The sequence below is a fragment of the Natator depressus genome, chromosome 23 (assembly GCF_965152275.1).
Source record: "Natator depressus isolate rNatDep1 chromosome 23, rNatDep2.hap1, whole genome shotgun sequence".
Lineage (NCBI taxonomy): Eukaryota > Metazoa > Chordata > Testudines > Cheloniidae > Natator > Natator depressus.
In genome coordinates this window covers 2288394-2311282 of record NC_134256.1, presented here as the reverse complement: position 1 = coordinate 2311282, position 22889 = coordinate 2288394, and the positions used below count along the sequence as shown (strand labels likewise).

Genomic DNA, 22889 nt, shown 5'->3' with positions numbered 1-22889 from the left:
GGAGGGTGACCTGTTTATGAATAAAGATCAAAGGACTGTTTGGATGTATCTGGGATTGCAAAGAGACACAGGGTTCTCTCCACTGACAAAGCAAGAGGACAACATGACTTGTCTCATGAACAGAAGATTACAGCCAAGACTGGCTATAATACACTGCAAGGATTTTGGGTGAGCTTTCCTTCTATATGACATGATAATGTCTTGTTAGTTAAGTTTAGCCGCTACAAAGCATGTTCTGATTTTATTTTATATGTAGCCATTTGTTTCTATTAGTTCTACTTCCTTCTTCCTGGTCTCTGTTCTTTGTTAAATAAACTACTTCAAGGTTTTTACTATAAACATATCTAAGTGCTGTGTGTTGATCAGAGTGGCGATTCTTAGCTGTAACTGCTATACTGGGGTCTCCTCTTCCTTGGGGAGTAGCCGATCTATGAATTCTGTAAGTGTTCAGTGGAACAGGTGCTGGATACTCCAGGCGGATGCTCAGAGTTCAGAGTTGAAGTGTGCCTATGATTAACCTGTAAAGAGAGGATGGGGCCTGCAGAAGCCTGAAGGTAGTGCTTGTGTCACCTGAGGCTTGTGGTGTCAGGGAGCTGAGCCTTGGAGGGCACAGACAAGGCTTCCTCCCGCTAAGGGCTGGTGGTAGCAAGGTGCCTTAGAGCCCTGGGTACCACAGAAAGTGTCACAAAGGCTCAGACTTAAGCACGGGGCAGCACATAGCTGCATCACCCAAGGAGGAACCCCAGGAATGAACTGTGACCCAAAGTCACAACTCCTCCCCTCCTTCCCCAGGGAGGAGTAAGCTCTGACATCTCCTTTCGGGGAACAGCTTACTTCCTCACTTAATAAATAATCAGCTCCACTGGCTAACATATGGGAAGATAGACCATGGCTTACTTGCAGAGGGAATATCAGGAGTGCAGTCCCTGCTCTCTACATCAGCACCCAAGCTGTGATGCAGGTAGGTTCTAAGCAGCTGAACAGAGGGAGGGGGAAGGGTGTTTACTTCCCTATGCAGCCACTGAGGACCAGGGCACAAACTTGCCCTAAATAAATTACTGGTCATAAAATTATCCATCCACTTTTAAACATCCAGCTTCAGTATTTGACTCTCTGTTCCTACAATAAATTTCAAAGGCTGACTACTCATTGTGGATGAAACTCAGCACAAGACCTGTACTCAACTTAAGACCCAATGAAGCCCTTCTTGCCCAGAGGTGAATCTCTTTTAATTTTATTCTAAATTTGCCTTCCATTCCTTTCATTGTGAACCCTCATTCATTATGGTAATGTGTGAAAAGAAAAGGATTGGTCAGTTTTTATTATCATATTAATAACCTTAAATACCACATTCAAATATCCCTCTGTCATACTTAAGTTAAGTTGCTATATGGCTTTCATGCTTGTGGGTTAGAAAGTAGTTTTATGAAAGCCTTGTGGCTCAAATTCAAACACCTATTAATTAGCATAATCTCAGAGCTAGCCAAAAAAAAAGGGTTATGTAAAAATCCAACCCTAAGGGAGCAAATACATCATTTGGACTCTTACTGCTAACACAGACATTTGAAGCCAAACCTAAAAGTAAAAATAAAAATCTGTGTGACATTATTTTATTTGAAGCTCTGTCAAGACTACAGTGTACTCTGCTTACCATCCAGCTGACAAGTTTTCTTCCCTCACTGCATTAGTAAGGCTGTAGATATTTCCACCCTGAGTTTAAAAAAAAAAAATCAAAAACAGATGTTATGCTGTCCATGATTTAAACTTACAATATAGTTATTCCATCCTGAAACAAGACATGGAACTTCGGAGTTGTTTCATTTCTAAAAATAACACTTTGCAGTTATATGGTTTAGAAATTTTACAGGATCCCAAAGCCCTTTACAAACATTAATGAATTTATCCTCTTAACCCTTGTGTGCATATACAAATAACATGAGTTCCAAACAACAGCACTCTTATATCATAAGTTGCTTACTTCCCATTACAAGACCCTCTAAAAGAGAGAGCAATCATCAGCACAGAGAAAGTAACCTCCTGCAGAAGAATGCCAGAGAGGGAGGATCCTCTCCTCCTACTTTCCAATCTCTTAGGCTCCTAATGCATGGTGCCCACATGCAGGGATTTGGGGAGGGAAGCAAGATGCCCCATATAAACTTCAAGGAGTTAAGAGAGTTCCTATAGCTTCTGAGCCCCGTGCAGGTTTCCTAGTGCCGGCATTCCTCTGGCCCAGCCAGCATCTCACTCCTCCCACAGCAATGGCAGGCCCCTTCCATTACAGAGAGCCTTCTGCAAGGTCCTAGGGGAAGGCAGGGAACAGTACAACAGAGGTGGCTCAGCACGTGTCCCCACAGTATGGAGTAGGCGGGATTCCTTGCACAAAGGTTCACCTCAGTGCATAGATGACAGGCGAGCTTCTGGCCGGCAGAAACAGCAGCAGTTCATGCAGAGCCTGGACAAAAGCATGCATATGAACTCTCCATCAGAGTAGTGCATGAGGGTGAGATGTCAGCAGACTGCATGGGGCAGGAAGTGCAACTAATAATCAACACAACAAAAACGACTCTCCACAAAACCTTGGAGACTCAAAACTCCTATTTATCCACAGAACACGTACAGCATGGGCAGCACTATTGCAAGCAGCTTCCCTACACAAGTCCGTCAATGTGCCTCATCTGTGACCTGAAAGGACTATCTCTAAGGGTGAGAAGTTCATTATGTATAACTAGTTAGCCCCTTATCTCTCTGCTGATGCAAGCAGTTAGGCACTAATTACTCCCAATGGAGAAAGTGATCTGTGCTATATGGACATCTGTCCATTATTGGACTGACTCATTTCACACAGCTCCCTGAACAGTCTGATGCTAGCAATATTTTATTACTGACCAGAGCACAAGCTGAACCAAGAACCTAGGTGAAAGACTGTACAAAGCACCCTGTGAGACTTCATCTTGTTAAATCATTTTTAAACTTCTGACACTGGATTAATTAGTTAGTTTTTAATGCACTTTGAAATATGTAAAGTGCCATGTAAACGCTAAAGATTATTTTTGGTGAGACCAAAGTTGTCAACACTAATAAAAAGATTTTAAAACAAGGGTGGGCAAACTTTTTGGCCTGAGGGCCACATCAGGTTTCCGAAATTGTATGGAGGGCCGACTAGGGGAGGCTGTGCCCCCCCGCAACAGCCAGGCGTGGCCCGGCCCCCGCCCCCATCCGACCCCCCCTGCTTCTCATCCCCTGACGGCCCCCCCCAGGACTCCTGCCCCATCCAACCCCCTGTTTCCTGTCCCTTGATGGCCCCCCCGGGACCCCAATCCGCCCCCTGCCACCCCATCCAACCCCTCCTCTCATTCCTGACTGCCCCCCTGGAACCACTGCCCCATCCAATCACCCTTTCTCCCTGACTGCCCCGGGAACCCCTGCCTCTGACTGCCCCCCACCACCCCATCCAACCCCACCTCTCCTTCCTGACTGCCCCCCCGGGACCCCTGCCCCCATTCAACCCTCCTGTTCCCCGCCCTCTGACCGCCCCGACCCCATCCACATCCCCGCCAACTGACCACCACCCCGAACTCCCCTGCCCTCTATCCAACCCCCGATCCCTTTCCGCACTGCCTGGAGCACCAGTGGCTGGCAGTGCTACAGCCGTGCCGCTCAGAGCACCAGGACAGGTTGCCGTGCCGCCCGGCTGGAGCCAGCCACGCCACCGTGCAGCACAGAGCCCCAGGTCAGGCAGCGGCTCTGCAGCTGCACTGCCCAGCAAGAGCTCGCAGCCCCGCCGCCTAGAGCATTGAACCGGTGGTGCAGTGAGCTGAGGCTGCAGGGGAGGAGGAACAGCAGGGAAGGGGCCAGGGGCCAGCCTCCTGGTCCAGGAGCTCAGGGGCCGGGCAGGAGGGTCCCGCGGGCCGGATGTGTCCCATGGGCTGTACTTTGTCCACCTCCAATTTAAAAAAACACAGGGACACAATGAAATCCAATAGCTAAGGCTCAATATCTAGAGTTAGGAACCCTAGGTTCTATTCCAGACTGCAAATTAACTTAATACATCACATAACATCTCTGTGTCCCAGTTTTCCAAACTATAAAACAGAGGTAATGTTAACCCCCTTCATGAACCATTATAAAGTAATTTCAGATCTCAGGTTAAAAGCATAGCTAACTGCCCCATAGTTTTATTCATAATAAAAGAAAAAACATAATTGATGTGCTGTTTAAAAGAATGTTGGACCCACTTTACCACACCTTTCAAGATGAAGTTTAATACAGCAATACTGACAAATAAAGTATAAGAAATAAGGATCCTGTCACACTACCAAGTGTGAAGGATGTCAGACTAAGCTTTACTGTTTTTGATTTATGAAAAGCAAAGAAATATTTCAGTGCAACCCATGGGAGCACTGAAAGATATCTTCACTGATTAGTGACTAAGACTAATACATAATTCACTAGAAGAACTGAATGAATTATGAGCATTTCTCCCACATGTTAAAATAATGTAGTAATATGATCCTGACAAAGACATCAAGATCAACAGTAACTGTGAAACTATTTATTTATCCTGTGGAATACTAAATATTTTCAGCGCTGGGGAATTTTTTTTTTTAGTCTGAAAAGAAGTTTTATTCTGCAACTACATTAACGCTTGCTTTCGGATGAGCTGATTAGAGTCCCATCTCAATCCAGAAGCAGATTCCAACTTCATTCCTCTTGGCAACAAGTTATTAGCATAGTCTACGAGCACAGCCCTGTTAAAATGTGTGAGTATTTCCATTATAAACTGCAATCTTCTATACAAATTTGGTACAGAAGGTCTTAGTTTTAAAATAATTTCCCCTATATATTTACACCCTAATTTTCATAAAGACTAGGTTACATGGTGGTTTGGTTTTGTTTTGTACCACAAGAGTTACAATAGTGGTTTCACTTCTCAGCTAAAAAATGGCGCCTTGTGTCACTGCTCCAATAATGTGTCACAACTTCTCAAAGGTTGGTAAATATCATTATCCTCATTTTAAAGATGGAGAATCTGAGACACAGAGGGCCAAATTTACAAAGTTATTTAGATACTTAAAGATGCAAAAGCACCCAAATGAGTTAGACACATACCTCCCAGTGACTTTCAATAGGAAAAGCCAGGATTTCTGACTCCTAATTCCCTGCTCTAACCATGAAGATGCCATCTCTGTTTTCTATTTATTTATTTAAAAGTTTTTATTTTATTTGCTAAAAAATAAAAGAAGATTTGAACATACCTGAATCCTATTAAAAATTGTTAGTTTGTGTTTCTTTTCAGTCACATGACTTGGTGAAGTACCAGGTAATGAAAAGGAAGCCATGGCCACTTGACTTGGAGAAGCTGTGCAAGACAGGTCAAACTTTAGCTTCTCTTTTCGGACACTGGACAAGCGGCGAGGCCTACCACTGCTGGAATGTAGTTTTCCACTTGTTCCTTTGCAATATCCTTCATTCTTCTCTTTGTTGCTATATACAGAAGTGTTATTTTCTCGCTGACGTGATTTCCCATAAGTAGAGTTTCCCAGGGCCTTATCACATACTGCAGTCTGGGGTTGGCTTGGGTTGTCAATATCTTTGAATCCCACACACCCTTTCAAGGGTCTAGTCTGCTTGGCAGAGTAAACAGAGTCTGAATTTATGAAAGGGTCAGACAGGGACCGAGAAGACTGCAAAGTAACTGCTGCTTGCTGCCTTCCTATTTGGCCTTGTTCCTCACTAACAGATAACACATCCTTCTGATACTGGGTCAAAGTCTTTTGCATATACATGGGAGACCCTCCACGTTGTGTGTGCTCTAGAAGAGAGTGAATCACATCAGCCTGCTGCTGCTGTTGCAATACATTTTGGAGTGGTTTTTCTACAGCCTGTTTCACCTCAGAAGTTGCTTTCTGTGATGGAGCCACCACCTGGGTGTGGGACAAAATGTGTTGAGATTTGGTGAACATTTGGAGCAGGTGCTGCTGCACTTGCAAATGCTCCTGGTTCACGGAGGATTCCATGAAAAGCTGCCTGAAGTGTGGGTTAGCATCATTCTGTAACACACTATGCTTCTGAATGTTCTGCCAGTGACAAGAATCAATGTCACATTCTTGTCTTTTTGTTGGCCTAAAGGCTTCCTCAAAACTGCTGAGCTTTGTTTCACCTGCGATTTCCCCTTGGGTCTTCAAAAGTGCGAATGACACAGCATCTGGACACTCATACATCTGTGCAAACGAGTCGAATGCGTGAGAAGGTCCAGGAAACCCACCTGAAATATTCTGAGCTGCAACAGATGGACTGTGATTAATATAAACACTATTCCCTTTGCTTTTAGTACAAACTGGCATGTTTCTGATCCACTGAAAATTACTGCTTGACTGATGGGAGGAGTTTGCAGAAATCTTCTGACCTCTGAATAATGGAAAACAAGGTAAAGTGCTGTTTGGCCAATAATCCAGCCCTGTAGTCTCTAAAGGAAACTGTGATTCTGAAAGCAGGGATGTATCAGTCAAACTGGTAACTATGTTTTCTCCTGGTGTGATCACAGATAAATTACCAGGATTTATTATGGCATACACATTAGAAGAGGTGGCATTCTTTTGGCAAGAATAATGCTCCTTCACCGTGTTGTCACTTGTAGCTTCAAATAGTGCAGTCGTGCTAGATGGGATGCAAGAAACTTTATCAGCTGCAGAGGAGCAAGACTGCAGTGAACCTTTCAAGTCCCCTGCAGACGATGCTGGAGTTGATGGAAGCTTCTGATTTACAATGCTGCTAACAATACATTTCAGTAGGTCTCTGTTGGGCAGGACAGGATTTGGAGATTTGGATTCAGAGTGAACAGCCAGCCTCTCCATTCTCAAGCTACCTTGTCCTCTTTGGACAAATGCATCATGAGAAGGTGATGAGACCTTACAGGCATCTTCATCACAGGTGGCCTCCTTCAAGATAGACAAGCCGTGTTGCATTTCATAATGTCGAAGCAATGACCGATGGTCACAGTAACTCTTATTGCAACCCTGTTCTATACACATAAATGGTTTTGTTTTCTGATGTGTTAGCATGTGTCCACTCCTGAGGTAAAAAGACAAAAGACAGAAGAGAAGACTCATATTAAAATGACTAGCAGAAATTAAATCATTTCTTTCCTGAACTATTTCAGTTCTCACTTCTATGGTTTTATTAAATCCTGAAGGTCAAATTCTGCACTGACATATCCAGTGCAACTCCTACAGAACTCAAAGGGGTTGGACAGAGTGTAAAACAAGGCACAATTAGGGCTCTCTAAAGCAGGAGGGGTCCACACAGCTGCAGCCCGACTGCTTTTTTTTTTCACTCTAGGAAGAAGGATTACATCACTCCCACCCTCCATCACCTGCACTGGCTGCCTATCGCTGAATCCAATTCAAAACTGACCTTCTCAAAACTATCAGGAAAGATGTTTTTTAACGGCCAGCACTGAGAAATTCAAAATTTCAAAGCAAATTTGATACAGAAACCAGTGACAAACAATGAATATGGAACACCACAATGCCCTTTCTACAGAGACACTTTTAGGGCAGAACAACATTTTAAAGGACACATATTAATTCAAAATATAGTAATACGGACTGAAACCTCCAGCCTGTTCCCTGGGACTGGCATTTGCACTGGTCCGATGTCTTGGACTTGATACAATTAGAATCATAGAATCATAGAATATCAGGGTTGGAAGGGACCTCAGGAGGTCATCTAGTCCAACCCCCTGCTCAAAGCAGGACCAATCCCCAATTAAATCATCCCAGCCAGGGCTTTGTCAAGCCTGACCTTAAAAACTTCTAAGGAAGGAGATTCTACCACCTCCCTAGGTAACGCATTTCAGTGTTTCACCACCCTCCTAGTGAAAAAGTTTTTCCTAATATCCAACCTAAACCTCCCCCACTGCAACTTGAGACCATTACTCCTTGTCCTGTCATCTTCTACCACTGAGAATAGTCTAGAACCATCCTCTTTGGAACCACCTCTCAGGTAGTTGAAAGCAGCTATCAAATCCCCCCTCATTCTTCTCTTCTGCAGACTAAACAATCCCAGTTCCCTCAGCCTCTCCTCATAAGTCATGTGTTCCAGACCCCTAATCATTTTTGTTGCCCTTCGCTGGACTCTCTCCAATTTATCCACATCCTTCTTGTAGTGTGGGGCCCAAAACTGGACACAGTACTCCAGAGGAGGCCTCACCAATGTCGAATAGAGGGGAACGACAATAGTTTTGTCCTGATAGTTTTGAGAAGGTCAGTTTTGAATTGGATTCAGCAATAGTCAGCCAGTGCAGGTGATGGAGGGTGGGAGTGATGTAATCCTTCTTCCTAGAGTGAAAAAAAAAAGCAGTCGGGCTGCAGCTGTGTGGACCCCTCCTGCTTTAGAGAGCCCTAATTGTGCCTTGTTTTACACTCTGTCCAACCCCTTTGAGTTCTGTAGGAGTTGCACTGGATATGTCAGTGCAGAATTAGTCTGGACCAGCACTGCTACATCAAGAAACCAGAATAAACCACTGAAGGTCCAATACTTCAAGAACCACTAGAGATAGAACAAATGCTATACAGCATTTGAAACATGGAATCCCAGTTAGTAATGGTGTGAAAATGTAATCTTTAACTGCAGTTCACAACATATTGGCTGCTGAAACCACACAAGAATAGGCTGTCCAGTACAAGTACTTCCAACACCAGTATGCTTTTCCCTGGACCACCGAGCAGAAAGAAAAATAAAAGGCTCTTAGTTGCTATTGCACAATACAAGCTTACCAAGTCTTCTGTAGCTGAACTATGTCTTATATGACTAGTTGAGGCCCTTCCTGCACCAATATGCTCTGGAAATGCTAGAACTAACTTGCTTCTGCTATTGATATAGTTTTGCAATGTAATTTGATGGGGCTTGCTGGCCTGACAAATGCCCACACCAAAGTAGGGTAACTGTGCATCTAAACCAAACTGAAACAGGAAAATGAAGTACTACTGAAGTGGATACTATCCACACTGTTTCAAACATACAAACAAACAAACTGAACATAGTTTTATGCCTTTATATTAGTAAACGCCTACATACAGGTGGTCCTGCCGTTTAAAAGCCTTGCTGCAGATTTTACAGATGTATTTCCGTTCCTGGCTGTGAGTCAGGTTATGTTTGCTAAGAGAGCTGGCACTGCTGAACACCTTCCCACAGAGACTGCAATCCAGAACAGGATTTTGAGGAGAGCTGTGCTGATGCTTCCCTTTCCTGGCACTACCAGAATTGGACTTTCCTTCTTGTTCAACTTCTTTAGGTGCTGCTGGGACAGGAAGCCCCAATTCTAAATAAAGGGTGAAAGTTATACTCATTAGGTAACACACAGTATCTTAGTAAATTACCCCAATAATGTAAGGTTTCATAGATTTCTCTTTTTAATTCCCCTAAATTTTCTGTTGGGAGCCTAGTTACAGGGCAGGATAACTAGTACAAGCATGATGCACCATAGGTTTGTTTCTAACAATGTAGCCTGTGATCTGCAACACCACTGCTTTTCCAGGCCTATGTCCTCACCCAGCTCTGACAATGCACCTCAGTTGTGGCTTGCTATTTCAGTCCTGAATCTCTTGAGCAGTGTCAACTGACCTGAATTCTGCCACACTGTTTCCGCTTTTTTGGACAAAAATAGACACAGGAGACTCCTCCGAATTATTTTGCACTTGTGACCTTATCAATATTTAAACCAAGGTCACCAGAGATGACTGACTAGTTAATAAATTCATTGAGCCACTAAGCTTACATTGTTTTCATAAATCTAAGATTAATTAACTATGAACCAGAATGAAAAAGGAGAGAGGTAGATATACTACAAATTTTATCAGTTGGCCTAATCAGTTAAATAAAAGCACCAAATTTTATAAAAAAAATTCTATCATTCTCTTATTTGAGAACTCCTAGTTGTGTCTTTTTGTTTTTTCTGTCTTCAAATTTCCTTGAACTTTTGCATGATCACTGATCTGCATTAGCAGTGATGCTACCCTGTTCTTTCAAGGACAGTATTTTACTAAGGACATTCTCCTTTTAACTTCTAATTGCAAATTTTGGAGAAAGCCCATTCTTCTAAATCCATTTCCCAGAGAACTTGAAATGCAAAAATTAAACAGAATGTCTCTTCTATGCTTCAAGGAAAGCTAGTAATGTAAATGTTAGCAGCATATTTAGCAAATCTGTTATCTTAATGTTTTTAAATTTTCCATTTGCAGTTTTGAGATCAAGTTGCAAAGACTTTGAACAGAGAGTGTATTCCTAGCCATGGTACAATTTTAAGGAAACAGAGTCGTAGGGGAAATATTCCTATCCTATTTAATGTTACAATAATTATAAGTAACTATTTTCTATAGAGCTATAAATACACATGACAATTTACAAGACAAATAAAGACGCAAAATTTTCAAAAGCACCTAAGTGACTTAGAAGTCTTAAGTCTCATTTTCAAAAGGCACTTGAAATTGGGATTTAGGCTTCTCGTCATTTAGGGGCTTTTGAAAATTTTACCCAATGTCCCTGCCCCAAAGAGATTATCACTAGGTCTACTTTAACTTCTAAATTAACTACTGACGAATTCTGGCTACACTGAACTGTAAAATTATAACCAAAGGAGATTCCAATGTACTCACCACACAAAGAAGGCTGTGAGCCAAAGTCAGACTCATCAAGGAGTTTAACAAAATCACAGTCCTTCACAGAATACAAAGACAGTGCATCTAAATTGTCCTCCAAAGTGTCATTAGCCATATCTGCAGCTGAAAGGCTAGGATCCATATCTAGGCTGCTTAGGCCAGTATACATTATGTCTCTTGTATCTGGACACAGCTTAAGGTTGAGAGTGTCACTACAGTTCAGCCCTTGACTCTCTGAAAATCCAGGAATATGCATCTCTGATTGGATGAAGTTTTCATCACTGAGGTGGTACTGGTCCATGTTTACCCACCTTTAATGTTTGGTCAGGGAATATGCTTTGGTTTCTGATAAACTAGGACAAGACTCAGAGCTTGAAAACTGCATTAGTGTATAGCAAGATTCCTAAACAAAAGGTAACAGGAAAAAGTTAGATAACAGAGATGAACAGATAATACATTTTAAAATGAAAGCAATACCAGTATTGATACATTAGCCCATATATATATAAACCAATCCTTATTATATAGGATTCTAGATAAATACTTCTGGTTTGTATTTTAGATGGAAATATGTGTTCAAATTAAAAGTGCTTTCAAACAACTGGAACTTTGTATGTGTGGTTAAATCCATTTTGCTCTTTAAACTACATTGATCATCAGGAACAGATTTGGCAGAATTGATATTTTTTAAATATAAATTTGAGGGATAATATTGATGTTTATATTTAAGCATTTTTAATTTTTTATCAATTTAAATTTTCACAGTTGCACAAAATTATGGGTTTTAAGCATTGTTTTCTATTTTTATCTATTTAATTTTTCATAGTTGCAGGAAAATATGGGGGGGTTAAGACAATAACTATTTAATGACAGGTTTCAGAGTAGCAGCCGTGTTAGTCTGTATTCGCAAAAAGAAAAGGAGTACTTGTGGCACCTTAGAGACTAAGCTACAGCTGTAGCTCACGAAAGCTTATGCTCAAATAAATTGGTTAGTCTCTAAGGTGCCACAAGTACTCCTTTTCTATTTAATGACAGTATATGTTGTGATTCAAAAAGTTAGTTTTACACCAGTTAAAACACAAACTGTCAACATCACGTATCAAAACATACAAAATAAATATCCTTAAATCAAACTCTAATATGCTCTCAAGCAGCAATTTTCTCACTTTTTCTATGCATAAATTACAATTATTATCAATGGCAATATTTTTCATACATTTGTGTATGTATGGTGAAATCGACATTTACCAATAAAAATCTAATTTTTCCAAGCCTAGTCATGAACAAGTGAAGTAATTTAAGCCTGGTTTGCCTTAAGCTTGATTGATGAGAAATTTGATCTTGATGATATTATTTTAGGAAATGCAACCTGCAGAGAAGATATTCAAACCAAGTCTACACACTGTATATGAAAAAAATTCATGCACAATTGCACACAGCTAAATGCCAATAAGTGTATGTACTGGAACTAGTCCATAATTAAAATATGCCTGAATTATCTATGAAACCTGAAGCTCCTTACAAGCATCCAGTGCTGCTGCAAACATGAAAAATGTTTCCATTTATTCACTACATCATTCCTAAAAAATCACTGAATCTCATGTATTTCAGTGGGGTCAAAAGATGTCCCACAACAACATCCCTGTTTATAAGTTTGTAACTTATGGTGCTATATGCCTAGAAAAAAGTAGGTCCAGGTTACAGGACCTGCAGAGAGGTGAATTTCATCCAGTCTGCAACATATCTCTCTCGAACAGGACATACAGATCTCAGAGCACAGTTTTCACAACCACCACAAAAAGAATACTTTATTGCTGCATATCTGAGAATAAAGAACTTCCTCATACTACTCTGACCAAGGGCAATATTATTTTCAAAGAATAGGTTCAAATTTTACAGGAGATGGAACAGTAAAAATGACACCTAATTTTTTTGTTATAAATTCTTTTTAGCTGTACATATAGCCCTGTATATGTTGGGTATCCTTCCTTTGTTCCCCACTCTCACACCTTGAATAACAGGAAAATATTTAAATGCTCCCCAACCCCCAATTTTTAAGAAATATTTTCCTTTTAAAGTCAAATGCATTAAATTTCTTTTTCTTAAAAATAAGTTCTTCACCCTCTATATAGAAGCTTTCAATTGCTTTTCTTTCTTTGTTTTAAGAGACAAAGAAGGCTGGAAAACTGATTTTAATTTTTTTGTAATAATTTAATAAAGCTACTAAAATTACATCTAACGCTTCCATAATGGGTCTGCTGCTCAAGCAAAGCTCTCATTTAAATCACTGGGAATTTTTGCCTAAGTAACAATGGCAAGAACAGGGCCAAAGAGTTAAGAAAAAAAATTATTTTGTTAAAAGAGGGGCACTCAAATTTGCAGAACAGGGGGTAAAATTAACTTCTATTTCTATCTGTAAAGTGCCCCTCATCATAGCATTTAATGCCCAGTCCTGCAAAATTTATGCTTAACTTTATGCATATTGGTCCCATTGATTTCAGTGAGACTACTCACATGCATAAAGTTAAGCATATGCATAAGCCTGTACACGATCAGGGGCTAAATTTGCCAGGAGCAAAAGCACGACGGCTAATTTACAGATAAAGGGCCCAGACATGACCACATTTATATCGGCAAAGCTACTCGTGTGAATCTGGGCTCAATCACATCAGTTTTTTAAACTACCAATAAACACACATAGCTCTAATAATCTGCTGACACTCTAATCTATTTTGTTAGATTAAAAGCCTGTTGCCTCCATTAACCAGCAATCAAAACCTGAAGCTGATTGATTTTGTCTTCACACGGCTACAGACAGAAGGCAGCTGTGGACTGCATTTTAGAACTCTTCGGTCCACAGGTCGCATTTTTAGGATTGTGAGCTGCTGGGTCAAAAGAATTGAGAGAATTTCAGTTATACACAGTATTTTTTAAATTCATCCTTTAAAAAAAATTGGGGTGGTAAGGAAACAAAATACCCTTAAAATCCACAACGTCATTTATAATGGGTAGCGGGAGAATAAATACTTTTTAACGTTGTCTCTGAGGGCTGAAGACTAATAAATACATTATAATTGCAGAGCTGTTTGGAATTTTTGTTGTGGGGGTCTGAACTGCATATCAGTAAGAAGGCAGAGCACATTATAACCAGGGGGTTGTAACTAGGCAATTGAAGCAGGATGATAATGGGAGAACAGGGTATTAGGGACAGAGAAACATGACAGAAAAGCTGAAGTCACTATGTTTATGCTGTCAAGAAAGAAGATCCTGAGTTTATCCTAGGGCATGTCCTCCTCATTCTCACATGAAGAATAAGAGAGATGGTGGAAGCTGCCCTTGTCTGAACTGAGGTGAGGAAAGCTAAGTATTAACTAGCCATTGAACTGAACTAGTTGAATAAACCCAACTGAAGAAAATATTCTCTATGCACCTGAAAAGGCTACTGCTGTCAAAAGCTGGTTCAGCATGTCAGCAAATTCTGGTTCTAAGTGCTTAGTCAGCAATTTCCACCAGTTCGGTGGTTTGACTTTAAACTTCAACAGCAAACATGTACTGCTTGAAATTTTTTGTATGTAGTTTAAATTATTTTAATAGATTATAGTAAATTTATGCCTTAATATAGGCTGACAATTTCAAATTTAATTTTCAATAGGTTTATTTTAAAAAGAAAAATGCATTTAATTTAAATAAAAAAATCTGAATTCAATTTCAAAAGAATCAAAAAATTTTAAATCCATTTTTATCCACTCCGACCCCTGGGCCTATGCCAATAGAGGGACGAACTCTGGCACTGCTGGGCATGAAGTGGGTGGTGATCTACCTCCTGGCAGGGATGGGGGGTTGCTTTCTACCTCTGGGCCAAGGTCAGGGGGTGGGGAATGCTCCTGCCCCTGATAAGGATGGGGAAGACTGCTGTCCATGGTAGAGAAGGGGGGAAGTTCCTGCTTGGGTAGGGATGGGGGCTGCTCCTGCCCTGGTGGTGACTGGTACTACTCTTGGGGAGACTGCTCCTGGCCCTGGTGGGGATAAGGCTGCTGCTCAAATTGGGGAGGGGGGGCACAGCTCCTAGCTCTGATGGGGATGCTATTCCTGCCCCTCATGGGCTGGGTGCCTGACCATGATAGAGGGGTATCCCTACACCTGGAGGGGATGGATGGGGAGCTCCCTGCCCATGATAGGGGGAGGGTCCTTGCCCCTAGAGAGAATGGGCAGGGCATCCCTGGACCCTACCCACGATGGGGGTGACGGTCCCAGTATGTGGTGGGGATGAGGGGGCAGGGTGGTCCCTGCCCTGGATGGGAGGGTCACTGCCTCTGGTGGGGATGGCCGGGGGGGCCCCTGTCCATGATGGGCGCCCAGCCCCTGGGGGGTCTCTGTCCATAATGGGGATCCTTGCTCCTGGCGGTGTTGGGCGGGGTGTCTCTGCCCCTGGGGGATAGGTGGGGGGTGCCTGCCCCTGGGGGGGTCTTTGCTCCTAGGGGGATGGGAGTGGGTCCCTGCCCCTGGGGGATAGGTGGGAGATCCCTTCCCCTGTCCATGATGGGGGGTCCCTGCTCCCGGCGGGTTCGGCTGGGGGTCCCTTCCCCTGGGGGGATGGGTGGGGGATCCCTGTCCATGTCATCGATGGGGGGTCCCCGCCCCTGGGGAGATGGGCGGGGAGGTCCCTGTTCTTGATGGGGGGTCCCCGCCCCTGGGGGGATGGGCGGGGGGTCCCTGTCCCTGATGGGGGCATCCCCGTCCCTGGGGGGATGGGTGGGGGGTCCCTGTCCCTGTCGTTAATGGGGGGTCCCCGCCCCTGGGGGGATGCTGTCATCGGGGGGGGTCCCTATCGTTGATGGGGGGTCCCCGCCCCTGGGGGATGGGCGGGGGTCGCTGTCCCGGGGTCCAGCCGTGTCTCCGAGTCAGGCCCCGCCGCCTGAGGGGGCCGGGGGCACCGCCCCACAGGAGGCAGCAACTTTACCCGTCGCCTCGCGCCCCTTCCCGCCGGCCCCGGCTCCGGCCCCGGCACGCGGCGCCCCCGCCGGCGGAGCCTCGCGCCGACAGGGGAGGGGCCGTCAGGAGGAGCGGCTCCGCCTCGGTCACGTGGCGCTGGGACAGCCTGGGCGGGAAAAGGGGCGGAAGGGCGGCGCCATTTTGTGGGAGGGAGAAAGGAGGGGAGGTGTGAGGGGACAGGGAGGGGGTGTACCGGGAGCGGGAGGGTTGGGAGGAGGGGGGGGAAGAGCGGAGTGCGGGGATAGGGAAGTGTATGTGAGACTAGGGAGGGGAAGAGCTTGAGGGGAGGGACGATAGGAAGGGGTATATGGGGGAGAGGTTGGGGAGAGGCATGTGGAGAAAGGACTTGTGAGGGGATAGGGACGGGAGAGAAGTCAGGAGGGGAGGTGTGAGGGGTTGGGGAGAAGTGAAGTGGGAGATATGGTGGGGGAGGGGATAGGGAGGAGTGAGGAGGGTGATGGGGAGCGGGAGGTAGGGGAGGGAATAGGGAAAAGTGGAGTGGGGGTAATGGAGGGGGAGGGGATGGGGAAGGGGATAGGGAGGAGTGGGGGGAGAGGGAGGGAGGGAGGGGATAGGGAGGAGAGGAGGGCCAGAGGATATATGGAAAGGTGGGAGGATATGAGGGGACCGGGCATACAGGGAGAGGATGTGTGAGTGGGAGGGGAGGCGTGAGGGTGTGGAGAGGCAGAGATGCAAAGGAGAGGTGTGAGGGGAATATGGAGACAGGAAGAGGTTAAAGGGAAGGTGTGTGATGAATATAGGGTGGAGGAGCTGTGAAGGGGAACTTAGGGGGAGACATAATGGAAGGTGGAATGGTGTTGGATGAGTGAGAAGAAGTGTTTGGGGAGTGAGAAGTCTGAGGGAGGTGTATGGAGAAGGACTTGTTGAGGGAAGGGGTTTGCTATATAATGGCACCATGGGAAAAGAAGCGTGAAGAAGAAAGTGATTGGTTAGAGGAGGGGATGGAAGTATGAGAGGGCTGTAGGGGGAAGTGTAAGGAGAGAGAAGAGGTTTATGAGGAGGAGGGAGGGAGAGAGAAAGTATAACAGTGTAGTTGGGAGAAGGTGTGAGAGAGGAGAGAGAAGTGGAGAAAAAGCCGATGAGACGGTGCTGTGACTGTTTCCCTCACTCCATCCCCCCCCCCCAAAAAAAAAAAAAAAGGTGGCTACATTTAGTTGTCCCCTGAACATCTTGCTAAGGCAACAGCACATCATAAACCAGAAAAACAGAAAACTGTGATGAACTTACCCTTGCTTGAAATCAGGGTAAAGTGTACTAATTCTAATATTGGTTTATGGAGGTTTACTCTGTCTATGATAGGGATTTGCTCTCGTGCAACTACACTGGTGGCTGAACATGAGGCAAATCATGAGTGTAGGCAAGGCTATAGAGGAGAAGACTCGTCTTTTGTCAGCATGGATTCCAATATCCCATTGTGTTACAGGGTGATATGTTGCAGGAGGTGACAAGAGAGAATTGTACCATGCCTCACATGATTGCCAACAGTAAATTGGTTAGTCTCTAAGGTGCCACAAGTCCTCCTTTTCTTTTTGCAAATACAGACTAACACGGCTGCTACTCTGAAACCTGACACAGTAATGAAACTGGGCCTCATTCAGGACTACTTTGCTCCTTGTGTAGTTATGAACAGTAGTGCAACGTGTAAGTAAAATGCCATTAGATCAAAATGGTAGTTTTACTACCCCTTTCAATAGGTGTACATAGCTACACCAAGTGCAAGGGAGCGAGGAACCAAGCCTAATGTCTTTATTCATGATCATGGTTATTAGCCTTGGTGTGCTAACTAAATTTAAATTTGGGTGTTACAATTCTATCTAGTAAAACCCTTTTTGACAGTTTCATTTGAAGAAACAGCTGGTGTGTTCCATCCGTCCCAAAGGGGCTGAATTTCAGTGGCGGGTAAGGTGAAATCTGTGTGCATACTGATCAGTGAGCTAAAACTAATATTAAGTTGATACTCAGTATTACATGCTTGACAAGTGGTCAAAACTTTGGTTTTATATTTCAATAGCTATCCCTTCACACTGTAAATTTCTCTAACGTACTTTGGTTTTCAGCTTAAAACAACATCACCAAGAGAGATGTGAACTTCCACCATTTACCTTCATACAGTATCGTTCAATTTATTTCAATTCACATTTAAACACTAATTGTGACCAGTCAAATAAAGAACAATGTTAACTGTTTCAGCACTTGAACAAGCACATCAAGTTAATGCACTTAATATAACAGGACCTATTATATTGTACTATTTCCATGGATATGAAAACACATTCTATGTCAATAAAGCTGCAAAATGAGAACAAGGAAATAATCAAATATTCTTTTGATTATATAATTGTGACATTTGATACTATCCATCGCAATTAAATAAAGGTAGATTTCAAAGTACTATCATCTTCATAGTTTTGGGACTGCCATGATGAGGTTGGCAAGATTATGTGACATTTTTATATAAAGCCCATTTTGCACTGATGTAAATGACTACACGGAGTGCAGGGTTGTCCTGAATTAGGCTCAGTTTCATTACTGTGTCAGTTAACCACAATTGTTGGCAATCATATTCAGACATGGTACAATTCTGTCAAGTAGGTTTGGCTGAGAGTGACTCCCTGAACTTGAGGATGCATAGGGAGGCCCCAGGCTTCCTATCTCCACCTCAGGTAATCAAGCTCAAAGCCTTAAAAAGTTGCTAGACACATTTCAGAAGAAAACAGATGGCACCCTACTCTAGATAGAAGCTGGACATAGAGTTTTGAAAATATAAGACATGCCCTGTGTATGTTTTAGTGTTTTTAATTGTTTGATTTGGAGTTTAAAGCCTATTAATCTGAACAAAGGGAATGTGTCCAGAGATTTTTTAACCTGTTTTATTACTGGTTGCACCAGAAAACCTGCAAATAAACCTGCAGCCCAAAAAACCTCCAATTTGTTTTGAGCCATGTGAACCATATGAAACCACATACGTTAATCTCAATAGTTAAATTGTATATGTTCAGGATGGAGAATATCTAACTTTTTAAAGGTTTCAGAGTAACAGCCGTGTTAGTCTGTATTCGCAAAAAGAAAAGGAGTACTTGTGGCACCTTAGAGACTAACCAATTTATTTGAGCATAAGCTTTCGTGAGCTGTCTCTAAGGTGCCACAAGTATTCCTTTTCTTTTAACTTTTTAAAATTACCATTTAAATGTTTTTACTGTCAAGTTAGAAATCATAAGCCAAATTTATTCCTAGTGCAACTCCAAATCAGGCATGAATTTGGACCTATATATATTTAAAATGTTCCTATTTTCTGATATCACCACTGAGATGATTAAAACTGAAGAGATTTTAAATGGCTTGTTTACTTGTCATCACTATGTTTTTGGAATAGCCTTCTGTCCCAGAATGTGTTCTAAGGCCACTTTTCCTACTAATATTATAGTCCATGTCATGCTGAGAGAAGAGTCTTCTGGAATCACCTGAATCTCAGTAAAATAACTCAGAAGAGAAAAGAAAGGGAAAAAGATCACAGAATTGAAAGTATGTCACCTACAATGCTTTTAAAACTGCAGTGACCCAGTACCCGCCTACTGTTACTGCAGTCTATTGGTTAAAGCAGGACCAATTTATGATTAGATAATTTGTATTTATAATTAAATGCTCAGTCTTCATGTGAGATCCTCTCGTATGTGAGTAGCCCTATGAAAATAGGACTGAAGATGTATTAGAGGTGTCCAGCAGTGTCAATTGTCATTTTAAACTTCATTATTTTAAAAAAAGCACAAACAAAAATGCTCTTTTGGGACATTAATCCACATGTTGTATGACAAGTCTCACTTTGGAGTAAATTTTAATTTCCCTATTATAAATCTCTGAAGATGCAAGGTTTATAAAACTTCTAGCTGATTATTTACTGTTTTATTAGCAGTACTAATGATGCTAATATATATATCTATAAAATTTAACCCATTTTACAGAGAGTTAAACTGAGGTACAGATGACCTGTTTCATCATTGCACTGCACCTTGTATAGTCATTTACACCAATGGAAAGTGGGTATAAAATGCTTCTGTAGCATTTTTGACTCACTTTGCTCTGGTGTAAATGACTGCCCAAGGTATACAATAATGGCGAGTTGGGCCCAGAAAGATTTACTGATTTGCATGCTCTACAATGGGACAGTGACATTTTAATTGATTGTTTAAAAGGACAGATCTTCAGCTGTGAAATTGGTGCAATTCCATTAATAACAGTGGGGCTGTGTGAGCATTTGCTTTATTTGAGGATCTGGCTTGAGGTTTAAAAAGCTGTTTAAGATTTTTATTTTATGGGAGTTGGTATGACCTAGTGATTAGAGCACTAGACTGTGACTCTGGAGACCTAGGTTCTATTTCTGGCTCTGCCATGGGTCTGCTTTGTGAACATGGACGTGTAACTTCACCTCCCTATGCCACGGTTTCTCCACGTGTAAAAAATGGGCATAATGATGCTGAGCTGAAAAAGAGCTCCATATAGCTGCTAGCTTTCTGACTGCAGAAAATCAAATACCCTGTCATGTCCCTTTTCCAAGGCCCCACCCCTTCTCTGAGGCCATGCCCCCACTCACTCCATTCATCTTCCTTCCCTCGCTTGCTCTCCCCCACCCTCGCTCACTCACTCATTTTCACTGGGCTGGGGCTGGGTGTTGGGGTGCGGGAGGTGGTGTGGCTCTGTGGTGGGGCTGCGGATGAGGGGTTTGGGGTGCAGGAGGGGGCTCTAGGCTGGGGGTGTGGGGCCGTGGGTTTCGGAGTGTGGGAGGGGGCTGCAGGCTGGGGGAGGAGTTGGGGTTTGGGAGGGAGTACGGGCTCTGGGCTGGGAGTGTGGGCTCTGGGGCGGGCAGAAATGAGGGGTTTGTGGTGCAGGAGGGGGCTCCGGGCTGGGGCACGGGAGGGGGTTTGGGGTGTGGGCTTCGGGCAGCGCTTACCTCAGGTGGCTCCAGGAAAGCGACCAGCATGTTTCTCTGGCTCCTAGGTGCAGGAGTGGCCAGGGGCCTCCATGCACTTCCCCCAGGCCAGCCAGTGGGAGCTGCAAAGCTGGCGTTTGGGGCAGTGCCATGGGCTTTGGCAGCACACGGAGCCCCCATTACTGCCCTTGCGCCTAGGAGCCAGAGGGACATGCAGGCTGCTTCTGGGAGCCGCACGGAGTTGGCCGCTTTTAGCGGGACATTTAGCAGGGAGCCACCAGGTCCCTTTTTGACCGGGCGTTCCAGTTGAAAACCGGATGCCTGGCAACCCTAGCTCCATGTGGCTTGAAAGCCTGTCTCTCTTACCAACAGAAGTTGATCCAATAAAAGATATTACCTCACCCACCTTATCTCTCATTTTTAAAGCACTTTGAAAGGTGCTGCAGAATTTCAAAATATTATTTTAACTTGCCCCTTTCTCTAGTTTTGAACAGTGGATTTGTTGGCCAAAGTCTCTACTGGTGTAAGTGAGTGACACTGCCCTGAAGTCAGTGGAGCTGCTCTAGTTATTCAGAATGGCAGGACCTAGCTGTGGGGAAGCCTCCTGTCACTCTAGTAAGATTTTTGTTTTTTGTTTTTGTTTTTTTTGGGGGGGGGGGTTGTGTTTGTTTATTTGGTTTTTAAGTGTATGGAAAAGAGAAGGGGAAATGACTGTAAAATTAGGGAAATGTAATACAATTTTAAAATCTGTCTTTCTTTAAAAAAATCAATATCACCTTCTTCACATGTGGAAATGTGCCCTGGGCATGAAGAGCTTGGTTGATGGTAACATCCTTTCAAGCAGGAAGTTGGTTTGAGCTATGTTGCCCCATGTGTAAGCCTAATTAGCAATTTTTGTGGCTTCTTGCCAGGATTTCTGGACAAGATAGACTTCATTATACCTATTCAACTTTTCAGGTTGGGGTGGAAAAGCTCTAGGTAAAAATATTGTTCATGTGTGAATAAGGATTAATTTCATGACTTAAAAATTACTCTATAAGCAGTTCTGATTATGCAGAATGGAATGCAGGTATGAAAGGGGAACAACAACATCCTTCATCTTTATTTCCTTTCACACACATTTTAGTCAAACTATTTTGTGTTCAAAATTCCTGTACAAATTTGACAATAGAAGCCATAGCATGGCCCTGTGTCCTTCATTAAACGTTACATTCCTGATTAGGTTAGCTTTCAGCAGTTTGGCAGGCTGATTGCAAGGCCATTTACAGCCAGGAAATAGTGATGATGCTGAGGCTGCAGGCGGCTATGCAAACCCCCTTCTCTTTCCTCCCTCTGTTAAACTGTCACTGCACTCAGTTTGCACTGCACTTTTATAGTGTAATGCACCAAAATAAACCTTCCATAGTCCCACCCAGGTATAAACAGAATGTATATCTAATTCAAATTCAGCCAATCAAAGGGTATAAACAAAGCAGAAAGCCCTGCCTCTTGATTATTAATTACTCACACTGGTCAATCACATTTAACCTGTCTAATCAGGATGCAGGGTGATGCATATAGCCCTTCCCATTCCTTTCTGAGCTGCTCCACTTTTGACCAATCAGGAAAGGTCTTTCTCTCTCTGGCAGAACCAGTTTTTAATTGGTATGCTGAGGACCTTTGCTTGAGCTGTACTTTGTGCTGCCTGAACAGAGAGCCAGTTTCAAATTGTGCTTGAATGTACTGTAATGCTAGTAGCATTCAGTATATAAACTCAAAGTATGTTGATCGCTTAAATGTGTGTGCTCTCAATGTATGTAGCTATGCCTAATATCCAAAAGAGTCATAAGATTTTGCTGGCTACTTTGGCTTTCATGGCCAGCTATAAAAAAACCAAAATATTGTGAACATGTATAGTGAAATGAAAGACATTTTATTTTTTGTTTTAGCACTAATTAAGGACCTGATCCTGCAAACATTTACTACCTAGCACAGTGCTTACTCTTAGTGGGAAGTCTTTGCAGAATTTGGCCCTAAAACTGTAAATAATGGAGCCAGTTTTTTTGTTAAATATAACTTTTTGTTTTATATCAAAGTCAGTATGTTCACTTGGTGTTAAAATGTTAAAGAGGACATACATTTAAAAAAAAAATCCTTCCTTTCCCTAGTGAAATTAGGCTTGTAATTCCTTTTCATAGTAATTGACTCCCCTCAGGAAGACTGGTGATATTACAGTGCTTCCTCAGTTTAACCTTTTAGCCCGTGATACCATTACTAGAAGGGGATGGGGAAGGATTATTTTTAGTACCTAATTT

General features: G+C 43.0%; 1 protein-coding gene across 1 annotated transcript in view; it reads right to left on the bottom strand.

Moving 5' to 3' along the window:
* Nucleotides 1-10959, bottom strand: part of ZNF541 (zinc finger protein 541) — a 42006-nt gene extending 31047 nt beyond the window's left edge. The window contains exons 1-4 of the mRNA XM_074937246.1: nt 10656-10959; nt 9079-9322; nt 5256-7071; nt 1652-1710 (exon numbers count right to left, since the gene is read on the bottom strand). Of these exons, the coding sequence (XP_074793347.1) occupies nt 1652-1710; nt 5256-7071; nt 9079-9322; nt 10656-10959 (2423 nt within the window). The remainder of the gene's footprint in view (nt 1-1651; nt 1711-5255; nt 7072-9078; nt 9323-10655) is intronic.
* Between the last annotated feature and the right edge of the window lie 11930 nt (nt 10960-22889).